A 27509-nucleotide genomic window follows, 5' to 3' on the forward strand; every position below is an offset into this window, starting at 1 on the left:
AGTGACAGGCGACCGTTGAATGCTTTGACCAAAATGGCGAAGTGGACGCTCTAATTAATCAGCCTTTTTAATTTGCTTACGTTATATAATATGTATAAGGTTAATACCAATGGGATCTAATTAAACAGTTATCTCCTTTTGTTGGAGTGATTTGAAATAGCCTAAGGCCCTTAGTAAGGGCAGATTTGCTTCATTGTCAATATCAGACTGTCAATATCAGAGACCTAACACTGCATGCATTTTATTACCAATTAAGGCTTAGGGGCCAGATTTATAACCCTAGAAAAAAAAGAGTTCTGTTTGTCCATCTGCTTATCAAATAGATATATCAATAGATCAGTGAAGTACTATGGTAACTACATGTAGAACAGTAATAATAGTTTAGTAACAGATATGATACACTGAGTCTGAGATAAAGATATTCCTTATGTATTTTCCATAAATAATAAAGAAGTAATTTGGTACAGCTTTAAAGATTTTTTTACAATAAATAACTCAACAAAAAGTTTATCAATTACAGAATAATGATTGATTTAATCTGGAATAGCTTAAAGTCTTCCTTTGTGATGTTTAAATGCTATAATTTTCGATCGACCAGTATTGACCGGTTTAAACCGGTTATTGACTGCCAGCCCGGTCAATACTCAATTGAATGTCAATATGCCAACCCTGCAACTGGGATCGAACTACCGACTGACCTTTGGAGCAGAAGTCTAGCACTTAAAGGGGCCTTTTCACGTTTTGGTAAAATGACAAAATAAAAAAAAATGTTTCAGATTCGCAAATTTTCGTTGTAGCCCCGGAGGGGGGGGGGGGTAACTTCCTATATAGGGGTGTGCTTATTTTAAGGGGTGTGTTTTTCGACTAAAATTATAGATATGGGTATGGTTTTGAGCAGCTAAGAATAGATATGGGTATTGAAATCAGAAATTTGCTTGTATATAAAAATTATAAATGCATATAGATTTGAAAGTATCAGTATCAAAATGGGTATGGTATGTCATTCTTGTATATAAATTGGTTTCAAACAGTAAATTTCAGTAGCGGGAAAGATGCACAAACTATACTGTGTCCACTTTATCAAATTCTAGTATTGAAATGGGTCCAGTTTATCAAAATTCTTGTATTGAAATGGGTCCACTTTCTCAATATTATCGTATTCAAATGGGTATGCTTTAAAAAAAATCTTGTATCAAAATGGGTCTTCTTTATCAGAGTTCTGGTATAAAAATGGGTCACATTTCGGAAGTCTGAGCGGGACACCCCTACCCTGAAAGTTGAAAAGTTACCCACCCCCCCCCGCCCCGTATATATGTGAAGAAACAGTTATACTGAACATTTACCATGCTCTAAAATATCCATTACATGCACCTTTTGACAATTTTAAAACCTGAAAATTATAAAGCGTTAACATAATTCAAAATGATTTAATAATTTGGAGTTTTTATACGCCCGTCTATGACGTCCGTCTGTTAATGTCGTACGCTACGTCAAATATCCTTTGACAGATTTTCTTCAAATTTTAACACAATCTTAATATTGATAAACCCTGATCCCCTTTCGTTTTTGACGGAATTCTGAATTGTCGTTTCAGAGTTATGGGACTTTGTTCGTCAAAATTTCGTGATTTCATTGAATGTCCTACTGTAGCTCAAATATCCTTCGATGGATTTTTTTCAAATTTCAACACAATCTTAATATTGATAAACCCTGATCCCCTTTCGTTTTTGACGGAATTCTGAATTGTCGTTCCAGAGTTATGGGACTTTGTTCGTCAAAATTTCGTGATTTCATTGAATGTCCTACCGTAGCCGTCCGTCCGTCCGTCCGTCTGTTAATGTCGTACACTACGTCAAATATCCTTTGACAGATTTTCTTCAAATTTTAACACAATCTTAATATTGATAAACCCTGATCCCCTTTCGTTTTTGACGGAATTCTGAATTGTCGTTCCAGAGTTATGGGACTTTGTTCGTCAAAATTTCGTTATTTCATTGAATGTCCTACTGTAGCTCAAATATCCTTCGATGGATTTTTTTTTTTTTTTTTTTAGTATCCCTGAAAAATTGAACAAGGTGAGCTTTTTTCTATTCCGATTGTACACTACCACTTACCCATCTACATTTCTCTTTTATTATTGGTCAAAATATCTATAACAGGTTTACTTCAACTCCATATCCTCTAAAGAAATGCATACATATACTCAAAAAAAGATATGGTATGAATGTCAAGGAGACGGCGCTCCATGCTCATGTACTTATAAAATAAACCATGTATTCAAATACAAATAAACTGAAGTAAAAAAATGATTCAAAGGGTTATTTATTACCTTACTACTTCATTGGCGAACGACGGGCGTATCATGCGCTCATGGCGCAGCTCCTCAGTTTTTTATATCATTATACTTTGTGGCATTAGGAGGATGGCTTATATAATTTATAAGTATAAAAATTGATATTTTAGAACATTGTTAATGTTCATTATCATCGTCTTCTCCCAAAAGTCATAACTTCAAAGAAAATGTGTGAATCTGAAAAACATTTTTTAATTTTGTCAATTTATTTACCAAAGCTCAAAAACGTCCCTTTAATATGCATATTTGGTAACCTATTATTGAATATTCTGATTTCCCTAACATAACAATTGCACTAGTTATTAAATGTAACTTGTATCAACCCGTATTTTATATAACCAAATTTAAAGTTTGGTAAAGCAGCAGTTTGTGTTTACATTGATATTTGTCAATGCATACCGTCGTCTGGGGAATTAAAGTGACATGCATATGCTCAATGAAACCCTAATTACGCTCCAGATTGTTTGATTTATTTTATGCTGTCTTTATATTAAACCAGACATGCTTGCATGGTTAAGTCATAGGTTATTTCTAGGTCCTGCTGTTTAATAATTACACAACTATTGCTTAATTGGTCATCGTCAGCTTGGTACTGTTTTAAAGTACCTTGGGTACTCCTAAGTATAGTACAATTTACAGTGGGTATGGAAAATATAATAAAACGTACCCAGGGATACTAATGCTAAATTGGTCTTGTCTGCTCATTTTTTAAATGAATTATGTTCACATTTATGTCAATTTTCTGTAAAATGGCATCTATGCTATCGAAACTCGTATTTAAAAAAGCATGTTGAGGCATGTTTTATTTAAAGAGAATTCTGTTTAGTAAGTCAGTAGGGTGTTTTACAACGTAGAATTTTGGGCGGGAATAAAGCATATTTTCTGTACCCGGGGTACATTGTACAGGCTGTCAACTGGTCCTACTTTTTTTAATTTTCAATATTTTTTTCTACTTTTTCTTTAAAAACTCCTATTATTCATATTTGATTCATGTTGGTAGATGTAATTTTTATGTGACTGCAATCCCTTATAATTGTTTTTAAGTGTTTTAGTATATTTGAAGCTTGATTTTGTGCCATTTCTACACTATACATGTATAATACTGAGCTTGATGGGACCTGTAGCTGAGAATGTGTGCCATCAGTCCTCTCCACATCATTCTGTTGAAAGGTATGTCTTTGCTTAGTGCCTTGGTATGTTTATTTTAGCCTTGTAAAGTTGTAAAGAATGTCAAAGAAAAAGAAAAACAATTTTTAGTTTTAAAGATAAAGCACTGCAGAGTCTAGACATCTTATTATTTTAGTTTTTAGTAGTTTAACCCTTTTCCACTTAGAAACTCACTTTGATGCATTTGAAGTCCTTTAGAAAATCAAATGAGTTTTAATATATTCAAGTTTGAAAGGCTTCATTTCCAACCATTAGATGCTGATGAGCAGCAAACAGCATAAAACCTAAACAGACTGCGAGTTACTCGCAGGCTGTTCTAGTTTTATGCTGTTTGCACATACATGTAGCTGTTTTTACTGTTCTTCTGAGTGGGAAAGGGTTAATAGTACTTTTCCCAATGAGGTTTTTACTGAGGAAACATGTGTGGTTGTAAAGGGCATTAATTTGAAAATATGCTACAAAAAAGTGACATGATCTTTTCCAAAAACATTGAACTAGTATTATATTTGTTAAATTGTACATAACTTTGTTTGGTATACAGTTATATATTAGTTCCAATTTTTCTATATGACATAAATATTAATTTCAATTTGCTATATCAACTTTATTATTTTTCAAATTACATTTATTCTTGGACAATCACCAAAAGTCACTAATTTAAAACTGGAAAGTATTTTATCTCTCTCTTATCAAGAAATAAAGAATAGTTTGACTCTGGTGGTAATAAGCAACGCACAGTGTGTTTTTTCACCATTTTGGGAACGAGGCCGGGTCCCTTTGAATTGGTTAAATTTGCGTTGTTTTGACTTAAATTGGGAAATTATACTGCTGTTGCTGTTTTGCTAAAAAAATGCTTCAAATTGAGAATACAAGTGTTTTCAGTATAATTTTTACTAAGTTTGAACTTAAATGGCTGAATGGGAGATGAACAAAATGTCATATCCAGGGCCCTCAATCTATCAAATCTGGGGCCGAAATTCGGCCGCAGTCCCCCACCTGAAAAGTATACTTTTTTCCCCTTTTTGGGAGAAAAATTCCCCCTAATTAAAAAAAATTTTTTTTTTTTTTTAAAGATGTGTCTCATGATTATTATATCTCAATTCTATTTCAATTTAATCTTGTTAAACATACTTAATTATGAAAAAAGAAATGAATATTGTGCAAACATCTACAAATGTAATAATGAGAGAGTAAGTAAAAAAATCCCCCAAAAAGGGAAACACCGCGAAAATTCCCCCTCATGAGGGTAGCGACCTGCTTCCTCTAAAATGGATAGAGGGCCCTAAAATCTAAAAAAAAAATATTATTTTTTTTGTAAAAACCCCTAATTGGGCATTTGTAGGTCCCATTTAAGAAAAATATATACTTTTTTCCATTGAAAATGAGACCGAATACCGGACCCGATTTTGAACGAAAAAAAACACTGACACAGTGACATCCTTTTTTTATCCCCACACTTTTCGGAGAAAAAGTGGGGATTATGTGGTTATCTCTGCTGTCCGTCCTGGCCACTATCTGCTCCTACACTATTAGCACTAGAACCTAAACTAGCACACATGGTAGCTATGAGCATATGTGCGACGGTGATGGCGACGGAATTTTGATCTGAACCCTGGGTCAAAAGTTATGGGGATTGGGGTTGGTCCGGGTCAGAGATTTTCCTGCGAGCGCGATTCGAAAAAAGGCTCATAACTACTGTGTCCCTTCAGATATTGCTTTCATATTTGGTATGCACGTGTAATGTTTAACCCCTGTGACCTTGACCTTGAACTTAGGGTCTGCATTTAGATTTTAAAATCTCTTATGTGGTTATCTCCGCCGTCCGTCCCTCCGTCCGTCCTTGCCACTTTCTCCTCCTACACTATTAGCACTAGAACCTTGAAACACACATGGTAGCTATGAGCATATGTGTGACAGTGCACTATTTTGAATTTCGATCGGACCCCTGGGTCAAAAGTTTTGGGGGTTGGGGTTACCAACCCTGGGGCGCCCATGGATCAAACATGCGGCGTGGGGATAAGCTGCCTCTGCTGCGCCATTTCTAGTTAATAGTTGACATTAAAGAAATAATGTACCAGTGAAAACCACTATGTTTTTATTGTGTTTAAATGTCTGGACCAGTTTTGTGAACTAATGCTTTTGATGATAATTGCAAATATGTATAATTTTGGTTTCGATGATTTGTATTATATGTTTATATAGATTATACTCCCAAGCATATACATGTATGTTCCAGGCCATACACCTTTTCGTCCAAATGATGTCCTGATCAGTGTTCACTGTTTAGTAAATGCTTAAATAACATGTTATATTTAAGTAAATTAACTTCATTTTTAGCTCGACTATATGCATACTTCTTTACCAACATGACCCCAACCTATAAACAAGAGCAGACAACTGTATCATGCATTTTGTAAAAAATATGGCCCTTTTATCACTAAGAATATGCATTTAATATTGATAAATCTATGTTAAAGTTTGCGTACCACCTCAAATATTTTCTATGTCCCTTGACATATTGCTTTCATATTTTGCATATTTCTTTACCAACATGACCCCAATCTATAAACAGGAGCAGACAACTGTAACAAGCGTTTTGTAATAATTATGGCCCTTTTTTCACTTAGAATATGCATATTATTGATAAATCTATGTTAAAGTTTGCATACCACCTCAAATATTTTCTATGAACCTTGTCATATTGCTTTTATATTTTGCATACTTTTTAACCAACATGACCACAATCTATAAACAAGAGCAGACAACTGTATCAAGCATTTTGTAAGAATTATGTTCCCTTTTTATACTTAGAAAATTGAAAATTTGGTTAAGTTGTGAATTTAAGTTCACTTTATTCCTAAAGTATCAAAGCTATTGCTTTCATACTTGCAACACTTACTAACTATCATAAGGGGACTGTACAGGGCAAGTTGCATAACTCTGGTTGGCATTTTAACGGAATTATGGCCCTTTTTTGTCTTAGTAACTTTGAATATTTTGTTAAATTTTGTGTTTAGATCCACTTTACTTCTTAAGTATCAAGGCTATTGCTTTCAAACTTCAAATACATTTGTACTTTCTTACTGTCATTAGGGTACTGTACCTGGCAAGTTGAATTTGAACTTGACCTTTGACTGTCAAGGTAAAATTAATAAATTTCAATTAAATTGCCATAACTTCTTGATTTATGATCAGATTTAATTCATACTTTGACATAACAACACCCCCCATCCCCAGAATTCACCCCCCCCCCCCCCTCAAAAAAGAAGATTTTTTTTTCCTTTTTGTAATTCTTGAAAGATCATCTAATAAATGACCACACCCCCACATTATACCCCCCCTCTCCACCCCACCCCCCCCCTAAAAAAAAAGAATTAAACTTAAATAAAATCTTATTAGTTTGTTTTATGTCTTTACATATGTTCAAGAGATTGTGGAAAATATACCTGAACTCGGAATCGTCTATAAAGTACAACTTCTTTAAAACATAAGTGATCAATATGTTTCAATTATGGTCCTCTTCCACTTAGAATATGACTATATTACCTTGACCTTATTAACAGGGGCGTCGGAAGCAAATTGACATTGGGGCGGCGGAGGGGGTGGGTATGGGAGGGGTAGTCCCCTCCTGTTGGTGGGGGTCCGGAAATTTTTTCAAATTTAACGTCCAATGGCGCATTCTGGTGCGTTTTTATGCCTGATACCTGACCTTATACACGTCTATTGCAGGCATATTCTGAATGACAAACGTTGTAACAGACAGACAGACGATGGAAAAGTGATCTCTATATTTCGCAGTTTGTACTTTGTAGCAGGCGACACAACAATTGGTATCATGTGGGTTAAAAAAACGTTCTTCTGGATTTTTATGCCCCCCTTGAAGAAGAGGGGGTATATTGCTTTGCTCATGTCGGTCTGTCGGTTGGTCTGTCGGTCGGTCTGTCGGTCCGTCCACCAGGTGGTTGTCAGACAATAACTCAAGAACGCTTGGGCCTAGGATCATGAAACTTCATAGGTGTATTGATCATGACTCGCAGATGACCCCTATTGATTTTTAGGTCAAAGGTCAAGGTCACGGTGACCCAAAATAGTAAAATGGTTTTTGAATGATAACTCAAGAACGCATACGCTTAGGATCATGAAACTTCATGGGTAGATTGATCATGTCTTGCAGATGACCCCTATTGATTTTGAGGTCACTAGGTCAAAGGTCAAGGTCACGGTGACCCGAAATAGTAAAATGGCTTCTGGATGATAACTCAAGAATGCATACGCCTAGGATCATGAAACTTCATGGGTAGATTGATCATAACTCGCAGATGACCCCTATTGATTTTGAGGTCACTAGGTCAAAGGTCAAGGTCACGGTGACCCGAAATAGTAAAATGGTTTTCAGATGATAACTCGAGAACGCATACGCCTAGGATCATGAAACTTCATAGGTACAGTGGTTTTTGTCTGACTTTGGGGAAAGGGCCTGGCCTTTTTTGAGGGGAAAAAAAATTGCGCGAAATGCCGGATTTTGGGGAAAAAAATCACGCGAAACGCCGGATTTTGGGGAAAATAAGGAAAGTCTTAAATAATCAATTTAACTTATTTTGCTGTTTTTAAAACAAATTCAAGGCAACAGATAATTTAATTATGCAATATGTTATATTTTCTACACTGGATCAGGTTAACTTATGTATTTAGAGTTCAAAAAAAAAAAAAATTTTTTTTTTTTTTTTTTTTAGGGGAAAAAAATGAAGTCTGGGGGAAAATTTACCCGCTGAGGGGAAAAAAAAATCCGAGGGGAAAGGGCAGTTTTTCGGCGGGTCCAAAAGAAGGAAAAAAAGCCCTGTAGGTAGATTGATAATGACTTGCAGATGACTCCTATTGATTTTGAGGTCACAAGGTCAAAGGTCAAGGTCATGGTGACCTGAAATAGTAAAATGATTTTCGGATGATAGCTCAAGAATGCTTTTGCCTAGGATCATGACACTTCATAGGTACATTGATCGTGACTTGCAGATGACCCCTATTGATTTTCAGGTCACTAGGTCAAAGATCAAGGTCACAGTGACAAAAGTCGTATTCACACAATGGCTGCCAGTACAATGGACAGCCCATATGGGGGGCATGCATGTTTTATTTTCTGGTAATTCCGTTTTGGAAATTTGAAATTCATTGGTTGGTTTGGAGTAGACATATTGAAATGATGCAAAAAGCGGTAAAAAACATTAAATAAGTTTTTTAGAATTATCAATTGACTTTGAGTTATTACAATTAATTCAGGTATCTTGAGGTATCTTTAATTGTGTGATAAGTAAGGACTTTTGGATATCAGCACATTTGGTTCACGTCATACTTTCCTTTATATAAATTCAAAGGAGCAAAGGCTTACATCATACAGACAATTAAAGATTCCCAGATTTAATTACTCAAGAATAAAGGGATTATCGTTATAAAAAAAGACCGATCAATTAACAACATAATTGACACGTACATTACCGCGGGCAGGTGATGACAATCAACAATACACCTGTCATAACTGCGAAAGCGTGATAACCTTGCTTTGTGGAAAAGATATTTTCAAATATACGGGTATTGAAATGAAAAAAAAATGAAAAAAGGTCAAAATTTCATTTTTGCCGAAAATATTGGGGCGGCTGCTGCCGCCCCTGCCGCCCCAGCTCCGACGCCTCTGATTAAAAAAGAACAATTTCCCCATGATGGCTTACCTTATACTGTCAAGCACTCGAATAGTCGAGCGCGCTGTCCTCTGACAGCTCTTGTTTAAGATCATGTCAATGAATACAAAAATTATATTTATCTACACTCATTAAAATATGAACGTACCACATTTGACCAGCATTGCCATTTGGATGAAAAATTGCATGGCTTGTCACATATTTACATCCCCAAGTATGCATGTACATGTAAGGTGATGAATTTACATTTTTGTTACTTAAATAATTGAGTAGATGACTTTATAACCTTGTTTATTTTTACACAGAAACAAATATTAGATTAATTTTATGATTTGATAATTTAAGTGTTGTGTTTATTAAGCAAAGATTGTTATAATCATTACCTTAAAAGCATGCAATCCCATGGTGACTTGGTGTACGCTTTAAATAACAACTCTTTTGCAATAGGTTCGCTGTGCACTGAAATTGATAATAATTAAACGCCGCAAGTTAACGGACACCTGTCTGAGTATTCACAGGCAGTCCGGAGCACAAGGTTGTTCTAAAAGATCAAAATAGCTTGCTTGGTGTATCTAAGCATGCATTCTGTAGTGTGCATAATCAGTATTATCACCTCATACTATATGCTTATACATCTAGCTTTGCTTTTTAATCAATGTAAATGACCTCAGTAGGTTTGTCTATAGACCATAATATGGTCTCTGAACATCTGTAATGTTATTTTGTATGCCTTTATTCTGCAGTGCATTTTAACATTTTGTAATGCTTTGATTTTTGATATGTCAATGGTTTATGTAACATTTTTTAATGCTTATTGCTTTGCTTGTTGATAAGCCAATGCATGATTACATATAAACAGCCTTGTATGTGTTGAATACTAGAACAATAACCAGCTTGATGTATTGGCCTTGTTTCCCAAAATATGCTTGTTTGCTATACTATGTATGTAACCTAATATGCTAGTTTCCTAATACTACATGTATGTATGTAACCTAACACATTTAGGTTATGTTATTTCTGGTTTGATTGATTAATAAAAATTTTTTAAGGTTGATGCCACACATCCAGTTCACAAGTCCCCAATCTGCGCAGTCGCCTGTAACCAGAAGTTGTTGGTAAAATTGAATTGCAATGCAATGGTAAGTGTTTTAAACATTCCTACTATTAATGGAATATTCTTTTTTTCCCCTTCTTTTTCCTACTTTTTAATGAAAATTATTCCTAAGGCTATTTGTTTCCTACTTTTTAAAGATATGACTGTTTACAGCCTAATTGTAGTTAACCTAAGAGTACCGGGGGTACTTTTAAGTAGTACCCGAGCCGACAATGACCAATTGAGCCTAACTATCTGCATATGAGGACAATTAAAGCTGACAAAGTGTTATAGAAACCTTTTTACAAGCCACAGTGATGTTCAAGAATGAGCTATTTATTTGCCCCTTTTACAAGTTCAGTCTAAAGTGACATTTTAACAATTTAGGGTTGCCCTATTTTTTCGCTTTCTTACTTGCCTGTTCTAATAAGTACATATAATTTGATATATTGTTGTTATTTTATTATAAACTGTTTGCTTATAATTTACTTGAATTATAATGGAAAATATCATGAAAAGACATTGTTTTACATATCCCATTTAGGGCCACTTTTGATGCACATGCGCACATGTGACATTGGCCTAGTATATTTTCCGTACCCGGGGTACTTAAGAGTACCAGGGTACATATACATGTAAGTAGTACCTGATCCGAAAATGACCAATCAAGCATTACTTAAATCACTGTCTATTTTAACAAAATATTAAGATTATGGCACAATATGATAAAGGTTTTGGACACAATGTCTGCACAAATGGTGTAATTGTAAGTAAATTTCAGCCAGAATCAGTTAAATTGTTTTAATTAAATTGACATCTTCTATACAGGCTAAAATGTGTATTGTTGTGCAAACCATTGGAAAAAAGGCTTAGGACCCTCTCACATACTTTTAATATAAAATCAGCAGATTTTATAAAGATATATCAATATTTTCCTCAATAGTCTAAAAAACATTTAAAATCTTTAGTTTGAAATACAATTTTAGAGTTTGTATATTTTAAGTTGCATATTCGTTTTGACTGTTAAATAAAATTGAATATTTCTATATGTTTGGTATCATGTAATCAGGACATAAATGAATTAAAGATACATTTTTCGAAATTGGACTTGCAAATAATATTTAATTGTTATATTGTTTTTGAATTTTTTTTTCCACTTCAGGTGTGTTTTAAGATGATGTTCATCTAGAAAAAAATATGGCTGTCAAAGAATATTTTAAGAAGCCGTCACGAGGGGACATTATCATGATCACATTAGACAGCTTAAGGGTGCAACTTACTTCCGAATCATGTTAAAGGTGAGATTGATATATATTTTTAGCTCTGCTGTTTTTGTAGGAAACCCGAGGTATTGTCATAGCCAGCTCGTCGTCCGCCGTGCTAAAACCTTAACATTGGCTCTAAAATCTAAGTTCTTCCACTTACAACTTTGAAACTTCATATGTAGCTGCACCTTGATGAGTTCTACACGCCACAACCATTTTTGGGTCACTAAGAAAAGGTCAAGGTCACCGTGACCTCTAATATAAAACTTCTGACAAGCTTTCATTTATTCAAAACTGCACCTGCAGCCGAGCGTTGGCACCAGCTACACGGTTTATATTAAGGTTGAGTGGATCAATGAAGCCTACAAATCAGGGAATTTAGCTAAAAGTATCACGACCAAACACATTTGTGAAGCAATCTTTTTTATGCCCCCTGTAGGAGGGCATATAGTGATCGGACTGTCCGTCTGTCCATCTGTCCGTCACACTTTGCGTTTAGGTTTCGAAAAAAGCTCATAACTTCTATGTCGCTTGAGCTATAAACTTCATATTTGGTATGCATGTGTATATGGACAAGGCCTTTCCATAAACACACAAATTTTGACCCCTGTGACCTTGACCTTTAACTTAGGGTCCACGTTTAGGTTTCAAAATCTGTGTTTAGGTTTCGAAAAATGTTCATAACTTCTATGTCCCTTGAGATATAACCTTCATATTTGGTATGCATGTGTAAATGAACAAGGCCTTTCCATACGCACAAAAAATTTGTCTCCTGTGACCTTGACCTTGAACTTCGGGTCGGCGTTTAGGTTTCGAAATCTGCGTTTAGGTTTCGAAAAATGCTCATAACTTCTATGTCCCTTGAGATATAACCTTCTTATTTGCTATGCATGTGTATATGGACAAGGCCTTTCCATACGCACACACATTTTAACCCCTGTGACCTTGAACTTAGGGTCCGGGTTTAGGTTTCGAAATGTGTGTTTAGGTTTCGAAAAAAGCTCATAACTTCTATCAAGCGTTTATAGGGGGCATAAGTCATCCTATGGTGACAACTCTAGTTTCACCTAGCTTTTGAAGCTAGATTGTTCATTCTTTAATCCTAACTGTCCCCATTCGTCTGTGTCAACATTTGCATTTATATAACCCTCTGGTTCGTATAAATGTGCAACATATTCATATCACTGTTTCTACTTTAGGCATCTCTTCAAACTTCTCACATGTATTTGATGTCATTATGCTAGGTCACTGACCAAGTTCTATACACTAACCGGTATATTGACCGGTAATTTAACAGACTTCCACAATGTTTGTCCCTTTTTGTACATAGACATTTCAGGTTAAAGTTTGCTTGCAACTTTTCATTTTCTCAGTATCTACTACATATCTTGAAAAAAAACTTTACATATATATATATTTGTTCAGGATCTTGATGAAAATTGACTGACCAAGACCTACAGCTGTGATGAGCTTTTGGCAGGATTATGACCCCTTTTGTCTACAAAAGGTTTGTGTGCAAGATATAATTTAGATTAAGGTTTGAGTACATTAATATCATACCTCTGTTAAAGATATATTAAAGTAATGAAATGCAACTTCAAACATGTATTTTTGATCATATCGTGAGGAAACAGACCAAAACCCATATCAATCACATATTATCAATATATGTTTTAGTGGTCATTACATTATATGGACACTGACCAATGGCAAAAACTCTGGACTAAATAAAGCAGCATTATGCCCGTTAAATTGAGGTTAAAGTTTATGTTTGCTAATCAATAAAGGTGTCACGTTTAAACGGTCGCGTTTCGTGTTTTGCTGAAAAACGTTTACCAAAACAGTAAACGTTTAAACGACAGTCAATATCAATATAATAAATATTGGTGTGCAAATAACGTAGCCGACTAGCCGTACGAAGTATGTTGATGAAGAAAGGTACTTGCGGTAAATCCGGGCTACCGAATTCGGCAGTAATTTATTTCTGATTAGTAAGCGGATGGCACAGATATGAACGGAAACTAACGGAAGATCTCGCTACTTTCCGAAAATCTTACAACTTGGCAACGAAACAGTGCATATGCCGCCATCTTGAAATATTTTAATTGATTGATTAGCAAAGTAAAACACTGCGGTAGCATGTTGAAAAGCAATATTAAAAAAAATTATATATTGTTTACGTTTATGCTAGTTAGCTGGTTTTTCATTTTCTGCGGTCAAACGATATGCACATTGTATTTCATGTGCAAAATACGTGTCGTTTTCGGAAACAGTATTTTTCATCGATTTTACATTATTTTTGACGTTCTTTAAATTATTTTTATAGAATGAAGAATACACATGTGGTGATACGGATGGTTTTATAATATTTTATGGTTTAAATATGACGTCATTGCGCGTATGGGATATTCACTGAATATAACTTCCGGAAATAACTATTTTCAGTTTGGAAATGCGATGGTACTGATGCTTTTAACACGGACATAGGGATTTCTTTAAAACGGTAACGTTTCGTTTATTTCATTTCGTTTAAACGATTAGAAAAATCTGTAAACATGACACCCTTACTAATCAATAACTTTAGTTTGCAATTTTTTTGTATTTAAGTTGTTTTCCTGAATTTCAAAGTTTAAAAATCGGCATCTTTCAGTTGAACGAAGTCGTGTCAGTCAGCTCCAGCCCTCTGATGTAAACTCGATGCCCTCGATGTTAACTCGTGTCTTTAAGGTCAGTACTATTGATTACACAATGAACTGCTTGTTGTTAAAGGGTATATATCAAAGAGCATTCAGTAACACTTAATACCATTTGTAACCCAATGATTAACTGCTGTGGGTACTTGGTAACTATCAATTGGTCAATGCTTACATCAAAAATTGTTAGCAATACATGATACATGGTCAGAGTGGCCAATTGCTCTTGAAAAAGCATAAGGTAAAATAATATGGCATAACAGCAGGGAATTATCGAGAGATTTACACAAATTGAACAACTTTTATCTTCTCGTCATGGCTATTCATTAGGAATACACTTCAAAGGGTTGTTTATAAAAGCTTTGGAGGACTTTTTTTATGGAATGGCTGATTTTCACAAATGTGAGAAGTTTTCGTCTTAAATTTTCACAATTAAAGAAGTTTGGGACTCATTTGTTCAGAACCTTGAACATTTCGTGATTCATTATTTCAGAACTTTGAAAAGTTTGTGAATATTTTTATGCCCCCCTTCGAAGAAGAGGGGGTATATTGTTTTGCACATGTCGGTCCGCCCGTCGGTCGGTCCGTCCACCAGATGGTTTCCGGATGATAAATCAAGAACGCTTAGGCCTAGGATCATGAAACTTCATAGGTACATTGATCATGACTGGTAGATGACCCCTATTGATTTTCAGGTCACTAGGTCAAAGGTCAAGGTCACAGTGACTCGAAATAGTAAAATGGTTTCCGGATGATAACTCAAGAATGCTTAGGCCTAGGATCATGAAACTTTATAGGTACATTGATCATGGCTGGCTGATGACCCCTATTGATTTTCAGGTCACTAGGTCAAAGGTCAAGGTCACAGTGACTCGAAATAGTAAAATGGTTTCCAGATGATAACTCAAGAACGCTTACGCCTAGGATCATGAAACTTCATAGGTACATTGATCATGACTCGCAGATGACCGCTTTTGATTTTCAGGTCACTAGGTCAAAGGTCACTGTGACTTGACACAGTAAAATGGTTTCCGGATGATAACTCAAGAAAGCTTACGCCTAGGATCATGAAACTTCAAAGGTACATTGATCATGACTCGCAGATGACCCCTATTGATTTTCAGGTCACTAGGTCAAAGGTCACGGTGACTCGACACAGTAAAATGGTTTCCGGATGATATCTCAAGAACGCTTACGCCTAGGATTATGAAACTTTATAGGTACATTGATCATGACTGGCAGATAACCCCTATTGATTTTCAGGTCTTTAGGTCAAATGTCAAGGTCACAGTGACAAATAACGTATTCACACAATGGCTGCCACTACAACTGACAGCCCATATGGGGGGCATGCATGTTTTACAAACAGCCCTTGTTCGAATTGAGGTTGCAGGAAAATCTCTGACCCAGCCCCACCCCAACCCCCATAACTTTTGACCCAGGGGTCAGATCAAAATTCTGTGGCCATCACTGTCGCTCATATGCTCATAGCTACCATGTATGTAAGTTTCAAGGTTCTATTGCTAATAGGGTAGAAGGAGATAGTGGCCATGACGGACGAATGGACGGACGGCGGAGATAACCACATACATGTAATCCCAACTTTTTCTCCGAAAAGCATGGGGATAAAAAAAGTAGGTTGCCAAGGCCACACAAAGATGGGAAATAAGCCCTGCTTTACCTGCTGTTCTGTCCATAGTAAAATCGTCCGGGTTATAAGTGACAAAATGCTTAGTATTACTATGTAAATAAGACAAATTTGCCGTTTGTCATAAGATTTTATTTTCAGAAATGCAATATAAAATTGTTCTCAGTAATAGTTGACAAAGTTTTAATAAACATATATGATAGTATAGATATATCCTTGAGTGGGTATAAACATGGCTTTAAATTTCTAGAACACAAATTCCTTAAACTGTTGCTTCATGCTTGCTGTTTTATGAATCTAAACAAGAACAAAAACAATGCCTGAAGGGCATGTCCTACAAAGGAAAGCAGTAGAAAATGTCAAAAAGAAAATTTAAAGGATTTATTAACTTATGCCTTTTAAAGCAATCATCTTCCTTAGAAAATGTTTAGGAAAATTAAATAAACAAATCTTAATTGAGGATGCTGCATGTAGTAACCTTATTATGCATTTTGAATATGTTGATATGTTTTTCTATTGCACATATGCATGTTTCATATGTAGATATGATTAACACTTTGCTTACTGATCAGAATATATGCTTCTGGTTTAGACCCAACTTTTGTGTAAAATATAGTAATTTTAATAATATGAACCTAAGAGATTCTGTACAAACTATGGTATGGCATGTGTTATAATTCACTAAGCTGTACGCTAAGAGGTAATCTCAATAATGCTAACAACCTAATAAACGCATAATTCTTTTTTTTTTTAAATAGGCTGTGAGCATCTGATTGCTGCACCTTTCAACTTCCGAGGCTTGCCATGTACCAGCAACTTAGATGTCTACAAAATACTACTGCTGAATGATGGGACTATTCAATAGTATTGGTAAGAGTAAGTTCAAACAGATAAATATGATGCGGACATCCTTCCTTATAATCCTACTTTTTGTTGTTGAAAATCTTACTTTTGCCACATTTTCTTAACAAAACCTGTTATTGTCTCCTACTGGTTTCACCAGAGGGGTCTTATGGTTTGGGCTCTGTGTGTCCGTCAGTCCGTCAGTCTGTCGCACTTTTCTGGATCCTGCGATAATTTCAAAAGTTCTTAATATTTTTTCATGAAACTTGAAACATGGATGGATGGCAATATGGACATTATGCACAACATTTCATTTTGTTCCTACGTAAAAAAAATCTGGTTGCTATGGCAACAAATATATTTAAAAAATATTTATTTTTTATATTTCTGACAATGGTGGAGCCGGTAGGGGACATAATTATATGGCTTGGCAATAGTCTTGTTTATTTTCCTACCTTTGTATTTAGAAAATGTTTGAGACCCAGGTCTTACACAGTGATTGAATTTAACTCCAGAAAGGTGGTCACTGTTATTGAAAAAAGAATTCCCTTTAAATTTCTTTTGTTTGGATAGAGGTATTTTCTTGCGATTTTGTCAAGTTTGGGTGCATGCAAACCTAGCAGTGGATTGCATTTGTGGCTCATCAGGACCAGGTCACTGTTGCCAAAATAATTGTACTAAATAACTTGACTTTTTAGATATTTGCTGAAATTTTGTGTATGTATAGCTTTGGACTTCATTTGGGGCAAGTCTGGTCAAGGTGAAGGTCATTTTTACTAAAATTATTTAACTAAAGAGGAAAAGTGCCTTGGCTCAAATAGAGTGTTGATGGACATTTTGCCTTGAAATGTGTGTGTGTGTGGGGGGGGGGGGGGGTAGTTTATAAGCAGACCTTGCTATGGATTTAATAATTATGTGAAATACAATTAATCTATTGATTAAACAATGAAAGTCTAGTTTTGGCATGGTCATGTTAAATGTTGTATATTTTGTTTAGGTTTAATGTTGCATCTAAATGTCAAACTAATACAGATATTCAAAACAAAATCTTGGCACCTAGCCAGAGTTAAATAATCGAACCTTATGTCTTTTTTCCTGTTCTCATTCATTGCTATTCTCTGCTCCTTCATCCCATGGCACGACAGAAAATATCTTTGTTTTGGTCAGCATTCCATAGTTGCTAGAGATAAGTAGTGGAACTAAAAATCTGTATTTTTAGTTCACCTGTCACCAGGTGACATGGTGAGCTTATGTGACCATGTGATGTCCGGCGTCCGTTGTGCGTGCGTGTGTGCATCAGTCAACAATTTGTTTGTGATAGTAGAGGTCACAGTTTTCATCCAATCTTAATGAAATTTGGTCAGAATGTTTATCTTGATGAAATCTGGGTTGGGATTGTATTTGGGTCTTCTGGGGTCAAAAACTAGGTCTCTAGGTCAAATAATTTAAAAACCTTGTGTAGACAATAGAGGTCACAGTTTTCATCCAATCTTTATGAAATTTGGTCAGAATGTTTATCTTGATGAAGTATGTGTTGGGATTGTATTTGGGTCACCTGGGGTCAAAATCTAGGTCACTAGGTCAAATAATAGAAAAACCTTGTGTAAACAATAGAGGTCACAGTTTTCATCTTATCTTTATGAAATTTGGTCAGAATATTTATCTTGATGAGATCTGGGTTGGGATTGTATTTGGTTAGTCAGGTGAGCGATTCAGGGCCATCATGGCCCTCTTGTTGACAAAGATACAGCTGATTTATCTACATTTTTTGCAAGGGAAGTAGTAAGCTTTAAAGGGAGGTACAATTTATTTATGATTGGCAGGTTCAACGTCTATTTTTGACAAGGGAAGTAATATTGGGTTAAGGGATATACTCCAAGGTGGGAGCTTCTATTAGTAGAAGAGTTCAAAGCATGAGGATTTGAGATAAAGGTGGATATAGAAATTTTCTCTATAATTACCGTTTTCCGGATGTTTTTTTAAGCAACACTTTCAGCTATTGAGCTGAATTTTAGTATGTTAGTCTACATACATGTACTACAGATGAAGTGTAAAATTCGTTCCGGTCAATTAATTTGTTTTGAAGTTATGGGCCTTGGACTTAGAAATGTTCTCTTAATTTATGTTTTCCTGAGTGTTTTCACGCAACACTTTCAGATATTAAGCTGACTTTTGGTATGTGAGTCTACATACATGACCTACAGATGAAGTGTAAAATGTGTGTTTGGGCGAAGTTATGGACCTTGGAATTAGAAATTCTTTCTTAAATAACTGTTTTCTGGAGGTTTTTTGCGCAATGCTTTCAGAAATTGGGCTCAATTTCGGTATGTGAGTAACTAAATGACCTACGGATGAAGTGTAAAATTCGTTCCGGTCCATAGATTTTTGGCGAAGTAATTGGCATTGGACTTAGAAATGTTAACTATAATAACCGTAGTTATGGGCCTTGGACTTATGAATTACACTATAATAACCGTTTTTTAGGCAACGCTTGCAGATATTTAGCTGATTTTTAGCTACACTGGCAAAAGGCCAGCGGGGCTTATGTCATGGTCCTGTGTCGGTCGTCCGTGCGTGCGTGCGTTAACTTTTCCTTATAACATCTTCTTCTCCTAAACTACTGGTCCAATTCTGATGAAATTTATCAGGAATGTTCCTGGGATGAACCTCTTTCAAATTTGTTCAAATTATGCCCCTGGGGTCAAATTTGACCCTGCCCTGGGGGTCACAAAATTGGAAATTTGCTTATATAAGGCCTATTTTGTGAAAACTTTCAAAATGTTTTCGTTGATAACCATTGGGCCTAGGGCTATCAAATTTGGTATGTAGAGACATCTAATAGTCTTCTACCAAATTTGTTCAAATTATGCCCCTGGGGTCAAATTTGACCCTGCCCCGGGGGGAACAAAATTGAACATATGCCAACATGTATATAGGGTCTATTTTGTGAAAACTTTACAAATCTTTTCCTCCATAACCATTGGGCCTAGGGCTACCAAATTTGTTATGTAGTGGCATCTTATAGTCCTCTACCAAGTTTGTTCAAATAATGCCCCTGGGGTCAAGTTTGACCATGCCCCGAGGGTCACAAAATTGAACATATGCTTATATAAGGCCTTTTTTGTGAAAACTTTAAAAATCTACTGTTCATAACGTGGCATAGGGCTGCAAAATTTGGTATGTAGTGACATGTAATAGTTCTCTTCTTAGTTTGTTCAAAGTATGCCCCTGGGGTCAAATTTGAAACAGCCCCGGTGGTCACAAAATTGAATATATGCTTATAAAGGGCTTATTTTGTGAAAACTTAAAAATCTTTCTGTCCATAACCATTGGGCCTAGGGCTACCAAATTTGGTATGTATTCACATCTTATAGTTCTCTACTAAGTTTGTTCAAATTATGCCCCTGGGGTCAAATTTGACCCTGCCCGGGGGGGTCACAAAATTGAACATATGCTTATATAAGGCCTATTTTGTGAAAACTTTAAAAAAATTCTTGTCCATAACCATCGGGCCTAGGGCTATAAAATTTGGTATGTAGTGACATCTAATTGTCCTCTCCCAAAAGTTGTTCAAATTTTATCCCTGGGGTTAAATTTGACCCTGCCCCGGGGGTCACAAAATTGAACTTATATAAGGCCTATTTTGTGAAAACTTAAAAAAATCTTGTCCATAACCATTAGGCCTAGGGCTACACAATTTGGTATGTAGTTACATTGTATAGTCCTCTACTTAGTTTGTTCAAATTATGCCCCAGGGGTCAAATTTGACCCTGCCCTGGGGGCCATAAAATCGATTATATGCTTATATAGTGCCTATTTTGTGAAAACTTTAAAAATCTGCTTGTCCTTAACCATAAGGCATAGGGCTACCAAATTTGGTATGTAGTGACATCTAATAGTTCTCTACCAAGTTTGTTCAAATAATGCCCCTTGGGTCAAATTTGACCCTGCCCGGGGGGTCACAAAACTGAACATACGCTTATATGGGGCCTATTTTGTGAAAACTTTTTAAATCTTTTTGTCCATAACCATTGGGCCTAGGGCTACCAAATTTGGTATGTAGTGACATCTAATAAACCTCTGCCAAATTTGTTCAAATAATGCCTCTGGGGTCAACTATGACCCTGCACCGGGGGGGGGGGGGGTCACAAAATTGAATAAACGCTTATAAAGAGCCTATTTTGTGAAATCTTTAAAAATCTTCTTGTCGAAAACCATTCGGACTATGGCTACCACATTTGGTATGCAGTAACATCTTATAGTCCTCTACCAAGTTTGTTCAAATTATGCCCTTTGAGTCAAATTTGACCCTGACCCGCGGGTCACAAAATTGAACATTATATACACTTATATCTTGCTTATCTTGTGAAAACTTTTAAAATATTCTTGTCCTAAACTCTAGGACCTAGGGCTACCACTTTTTGTATGTAGTGAGATATAGTAGTCCTCTTCAAAGTTTGCTCAAATTATGCCCCTGGTGTTAAATTTGACCCAGCCCAGGGGGTCACAAAAGTGTACATGTGCTTAAATAGGGCCTATATTTAAGTATTTGCACATGCCTTTTTTTTCAGCAGTGAAGCGATACAGGGCCATCATGGCCCTCTTGTTTGTATGTGAGTCTACCTACATTACCTACAGATGAAGTGTGAAATTGGTTCCGGTCCATTGGTTTTTGCCAAGTTATGTGCCTTTGACTCAGAAATGTTCTCTATAATAACCATTTACCGCAGGTTTGTATGAAACGCTTTCAGATATTGAGCAGTTATTTGGTATGTGAGTCTACCTACATAACCCGCAGATGAAGCGTGAAATTCGTTCAGGCCCATTGATATTTGGCGAAGTAATGAGTCTTGGACTTATCTGTATTATAATATTTTTTGCGGAGGGTTTTTGCGCAACGCTTGCAGATTTTGAGCTTATTTTTGGTATTTGAGTCTTCCTACATGACTTACAGATGAAGTGTGCGTTTCGTTTTGGTCCATTGATTTTAAGGCTAAGTAATGAACCTTGTTTTGTCTAAAATAGCTGCCGTGCGGCTTCAAAGCGAAATAGGAGGCATTTCAAACAAGGACCTCTCACTAAGTAACAGGAATTTCAGTACATAAACTATTATCGGAAAGCTTGGGCGATTTGTGCCCGATATTGGTAATTTGTATTTTAGCATCAAAATAAATTTCATTGATTTAGCATACACTAGATTAAAAACGTGGGCATGAACATAACATGCATTTAAAATAAGTGACTATGCGCCGCGTGTCTCGGCCGAGTTTGACAATTGTTCATGTAAAGCATGGCCGTCAGGGGCGGGACAGGTTTCTTTCTATGGCTTTAGTAAAACCTTGTTAACACTAGAGGTAGCATTTATAGTCCAATCTTCGTGAAACTTGGTAAGACCATTGGTTCTTCTGATAGCTCGGCCAAGTAAAAAAACAAGTTGACAATATGAGGTCACTTTTTTGTCCATCTTCATGAATCTTGGTCAGAATATTTGTTACAATCATATCTCGGCCTATTTCAAAAATATAAATGTGCCCAGACATTTAGTAATACTCTCGCGTTTTTTAAAACGGTCTTACATTAATTTTTAACCATTTTTTTATCAATATGTTCGATGCACATGCTTGATGACGTAAAAATATCCCCTTTTTGTCTCCCCTGATTTTAGCTCGGCTGTAATCGGAGAAAACCCGAGGTATAGACCGTTCTAGAATTTAGTCATTACATAATTATCTCCCCTGAATTCTCTGCGCGTCCGCCATTACACTGCTGCTTAACAATCGGTAAAATATATAAGAGAGCACCGATTATTCAACGGATGAATTTCTTTTTAAATTCTAAGGCCGTCATTACATGGTCTTGGTTGTCTTGGAAAACTAACACATTGACACATTAAAAAAAGCATTTAATTAAATTAAATGCAATATTTTTCATTTGATTATTTGCTTCAATCTTTAAATCGTGTATGCCTTTGCATTCCAGTGTTTCATTGCCCCTTTGTTCTGCGATTATCTCGTTTTGATCAGATATTGTCCAGACTTAACTAACCACATGGTGTCATAAACCACACTGGGTGACAGATGACAGTCTGGTCATTAAACACAATTGATGATGCCACCATGTCTCATCTTCTTGGTAGTATTAAGCAGTCATTTGGTAAGATAATTTACCTCCGACATACTTAACAGTTGCGTAAATTAGATATGTTACATATTTTACAAATTAAAATTTATGTCCAATATAGAATATCAGAAATTGTACACCGTAAAGATACTAGCCCGTTAAATTTATGAAAAAATAAAGTATTTAAAAAATATAAAAATAAAACATTTAACGTATTTAGCGGGTATCGGTTAATTACAACTACGTCATTCCGTATGAAGATTTGATGTTACGGCAATGCACGAACGATATCATAAAAACAAGAAATTACATTTGACACCAAACAGAGGAAAAAAATATTTAAAAAAATATATATGTATATAAATGTATGTGTGTTAAAATGTTAGATATGTGTCACTCATACTCACTAGTAACGAGTTTTCAATATACACGAGTACACAGTTCAATTTGCATCATATGAAGTTGTGTTTTTTCAGTTGTATGTTAATATTCCTCAATAGCGTCATTCTTTGTACAAAACCCATCAAATTAAAATTACATGTAAATACTGTCATGCCCTTTGCTTTTAATATGGCTTTGTAGTATGTTCATTTTCAAAGCACTCCTTACACTTTCTAACACTCATTTATTTATCACACTAGCGTACTCATGCCATTGATACTTATATTTTAATAATTAGATGTATTACTACTGTAATTTATTGAAGCTTTTCTGCAAAAAAAAATATTACGGCTTATGCATAGAGCTCTTTGTTGTGTCGTCGGCCTTTCAGTCTTCATATAATCTTTAATTTGATGCTTATGCCGCGTTTTTAAAATTGCAAATAAATGTATTAATAAATTCGTTTGGCGCTTTATAATATATTTTTGAAATATTATTTAGGTGTTTTTTTTTCGGAGTTTTTTTGTGTGGATTAATTGACTAAACATTTGGTGTCGTTATCCATATGTTTTGCGTTACTTCAAAGACCTATAAAATACATTTTTTAGTATTTTTAGATGTATAGCTGTTAAATGATTAACGTGACAAAATTCCATCTAAAAAAATAAATATAAATCCAAACTACAATTTTTTATCTCTGATATCAGTTAGAACAAGAAAAATAATGGAAGGCGTATCAAAAATATCACACTTAATATAATATGTTATGATTTTGGAATGTAGATTTTTACCAAATGAGACCAATTACAAACAATTGGCGGTAATTAATTGCGCGAGAATCTTTTATAAGTATTAATTAAAATATAATCTGCTTTATGTTGCGGCTATTTAAATCAACACAACAATACATGCGTGAATTGTTTGTGAAACGTTAAAAGCAACAGCCAACAAGTCTAATCAAAAACATAGTATGAGCGACTGAACCGGCAAATTTTCGCCGATGATTACCACTTGATTACAGATTAAAAAAACAAATACACGAAAGCATTTTAAACATTCTATTTGTAACAATCAATCTCAACTTCAAACAATCATTTAAACAACAAAAAAGACATCTAAAACTTGTCTTAAACAGTTTAATGAACCAAAATTGTGTATGATCTAAATGGGTCCCGCTTTTGAGATGATCAAAAAGGGTTCCCGTTAATAGGAAAACAGGAATCCTCATTTGATACTTATCTTTGATGAGCTCATGTACGTCACGGTAATCACACAGGTTGCAGCTTTATATGCGAGTGTGTATTTGTGTAAATGTGTGGGTATTTAGGCATACGTATAAGACGTAAAGTATGGCAACATTGAAATGTCACCCATAGTTGTTGATTCCTCTTGCTATGTGTTGCTACAACTTTTCATGTAATATTAGCATGCAAACGCGTAAATGAATAATGAACAAAATGTGTTTTCAAATATCAAACCGAAATTTTCAGGTGAATATGGAATCGACGCGTCTTTGTACTGAGTGTGGCCGACAGTTTCAGTCCAGGAGTGGCCACAGCCGCCATATGAGACAGCACAAAGGACAAGCCCCATACCGATGTTGCGGGAAGATGTTTTTTGACAAGGATAAACTAAAAATGCACAGGTATTTAAAACCATCTTGTGAAATAGCTCTCGATGTGTTGGTGTGTTTTTATACATAAGACAAGTTGCTACCAACTCTATAAATAGTATTACGTGTACCTCTTGGGAATATATTGTACGATGAATATCGATATTTTTTTCGTTGTTAAATGTCTATAAACTTGTGGGTTTTACATTCATATTTCATGATCGATTATTATTTGTGGCGTGTTCTGAGAAAAATATGTCAGGGACGACAATTTCCGCTTTTATGGAATTTTCGGTTTAAATGATGTCTCTTCTTTGCGAAAATTCAGTTTAGGCGGAAAGTGTCGTCCCGGATTAGCCTGTGCGGACTGCACAGGCTTATCTGGGATGACACTTTACGCACAAGCATTTTGCCCAGTTTTCTCAGAACACGCCACATTTGAGTACAGTTAGTGGTATTGACCACTCGCCAGCTGTCAATCAAATTCATATAATAATCAATCAGATTTCGTTTATTGCGACCACATGGTCCGACAAACAAAGACTGTCGGAGTAATGGAATAAGCGTTTTATGAAAACACAACTTAGTGGGCGGAGCGATCGCGCATTTGGCGACTAGTCAATTCCAAGCAAACAGTTGTAACAAATGTAAATTGCTGGCGCACAAGCTAAATAAGCGACTTGTTGAAAATCTGACTATATCTAACACGTCACATCTAACGCTCTATATTATTGTTTTTACAGAAATCATATTCACGGAGAGGCGGCTCGCGAGGCATGTTTCCAGTGTGGGAAATTCTTTGCGACCCGACAACAGGTAACAAAACACATGGCTGTTGTGCACAACGCAAATTCCGAAAACTTTACTTGCGACACGTGTGGTGCGAATTACACGTCGAAGCAGGGTCTCCAGGATCACACTGCTAGTCAGCACGAGGGTCGTGCAGCGCATGCCTGCCATTGCGGTAAAGAATACCGACACGCCACAAACCTTTACAGGCATAAAAAATCAACAAAACACTAAACATATAATGTGTCTAGACAGTACAAGCTATGTTTCTTCATTTTATGTTAATTAATGTAAACTGCCTCTACATTAATCGATATCATACATATTGTTTAATGTTATTGAAAACCGTGATTTATAGTTGATCTCGTATATATTGATTTATGTGATTTAAAGCTGTGATTTAAAGTTAATCTCATTTATATATTGATTTATGTGATTTGAAACTGTGATTTACTGTTATATTGTGCAATTGACAACCAATAATACTCAAATATTGTTTGGGGTCGTATTACAAAAACATTTACAATAATATGTCGGATGTTTAAAAAACTTATTGTCAGTTTGTTATTGAGAATTATATTATGTTACATGTTTCTGAAATACTACCCGTTTTATATCATGTTATTTGAAATATATGATAATATGTTGTGATTAAAGAAACGAATTGAAATAATAAACATACTGACTTTTTTCCTGATATATAACTAACACAGGCTGATAACAATATGCATTATTGAATACACTTATACATATTTATAATTTAGCAAAGGACACAATTAATAAAATTAATAAAGATAAGGTGAATGCTAATTTACACTGCTTTAACACTTAACACGTACACAAATTTGAAGTAAATGGTTCGATGTTATTCCTGTCCTCTTTGAAATAAAAATATCACATATGAATAAGTTTTGTTAATATCAGGTGAAGTATACCCACGAAGTTATAAGTTAAAACAAGCACATCATTTACCAAAGGGAGAAGGTATTATGGACGTTTCATTTTTTTGGCGGATAGAAGAACAACATTGAAGATGTGTTTGACAGTTCTAAACAAACCTATCAAATTCATAATTATTTAACGCTTTAAGCAGACATACTACAGTTATTATCAGAAAGTACAATCGTTCGTAGTTTATACAGAGACATTCTAAATTGACCTCCTCAATTTAACACAGATGGTAAATACCAAATAATAAAGTACTTAACTAGTGTTTACAATAAAAACAGATTTGGATATGAAAGTTGGTAAACACATTTTACAATGTGGGGCTAATACTATTTTTGTTAATATGATCAACCTAACATATACATAAAACTGCAGTGACAATTGGACATGGAATAGTGTAATGAAACATTGTACATGTAGGGCGGTGCAAAAATAATGCACACTTTTTTTAAGGCTTTCCACCGGAAAGTCTAAATATTGGCACAGCCATTTTTACTCGATGTCCATTCTTTTGGTTGGTAGCATGCTGTAGTTAGTTCGGGCCTTCTCCCAACGCACCCCAAGCGCCCCTTTCTGAACAGCGTTTCTTTCTGTGGCGACATGGTCAATTCTTTTACGCCCGGGCAATCGCTTCCTTCCAGGCAAATCGAACGCGTGGTCACTGTCATTATAAGTTAAAATAGGGATTAATTCATTTTAAGTTAAAATAGGGATTAATTATGAGGTAAATAAAATGAATGACATATGCAACACTTACATTATTGTCTACTCATGTAAAATATTTCAGAAAGCTTAGATAAACAATGTTAATGTACCGGTATTGGTAGGCTGAAGAATTATTACTTTAACAAAATATATTAAAATGTATATTTAAATCCTTTTTATACAATTCGCATTGTCCGGGCCG

The 27509-nt window shown here is 35.4% G+C and overlaps 1 protein-coding gene across 5 annotated transcripts; it reads left to right on the plus strand.

Moving 5' to 3' along the window:
* On the plus strand, nucleotides 1–26331 carry LOC127869507 (zinc finger protein 2-like). 5 transcript variants are annotated; one of them, XR_008044605.1, is made up of 9 exons: nucleotides 1334–3523; nucleotides 10260–10349; nucleotides 11466–11601; nucleotides 12994–13075; nucleotides 14014–14071; nucleotides 14219–14295; nucleotides 16668–16779; nucleotides 24744–24898; nucleotides 25609–26331. XR_008044605.1 is itself a non-coding variant. In XM_052412134.1 (2 exons), the coding sequence occupies exons 1-2, from the start codon at nucleotides 24702–24704 to the stop codon at nucleotides 25886–25888; spliced, it is 477 nt and encodes a 158-aa protein (XP_052268094.1). In that variant the 5' UTR covers nucleotides 24375–24701; the 3' UTR covers nucleotides 25889–26331. The 5 variants fall into 5 exon arrangements, 1 of the variants encoding a protein (XP_052268094.1); XR_008044606.1 differs by lacking the exon at nucleotides 1334–3523 and adding an exon at nucleotides 7266–7357; XR_008044607.1 differs by lacking the exons at nucleotides 1334–3523; nucleotides 10260–10349 and adding an exon at nucleotides 1–99.
* The last annotated feature ends 1178 nt before the right edge of the window (nucleotides 26332–27509 follow it).

Source organism: Dreissena polymorpha, chromosome 2, assembly GCF_020536995.1.
Source record: "Dreissena polymorpha isolate Duluth1 chromosome 2, UMN_Dpol_1.0, whole genome shotgun sequence".
NCBI classification, from domain to species: domain Eukaryota; kingdom Metazoa; phylum Mollusca; class Bivalvia; order Myida; family Dreissenidae; genus Dreissena; species Dreissena polymorpha.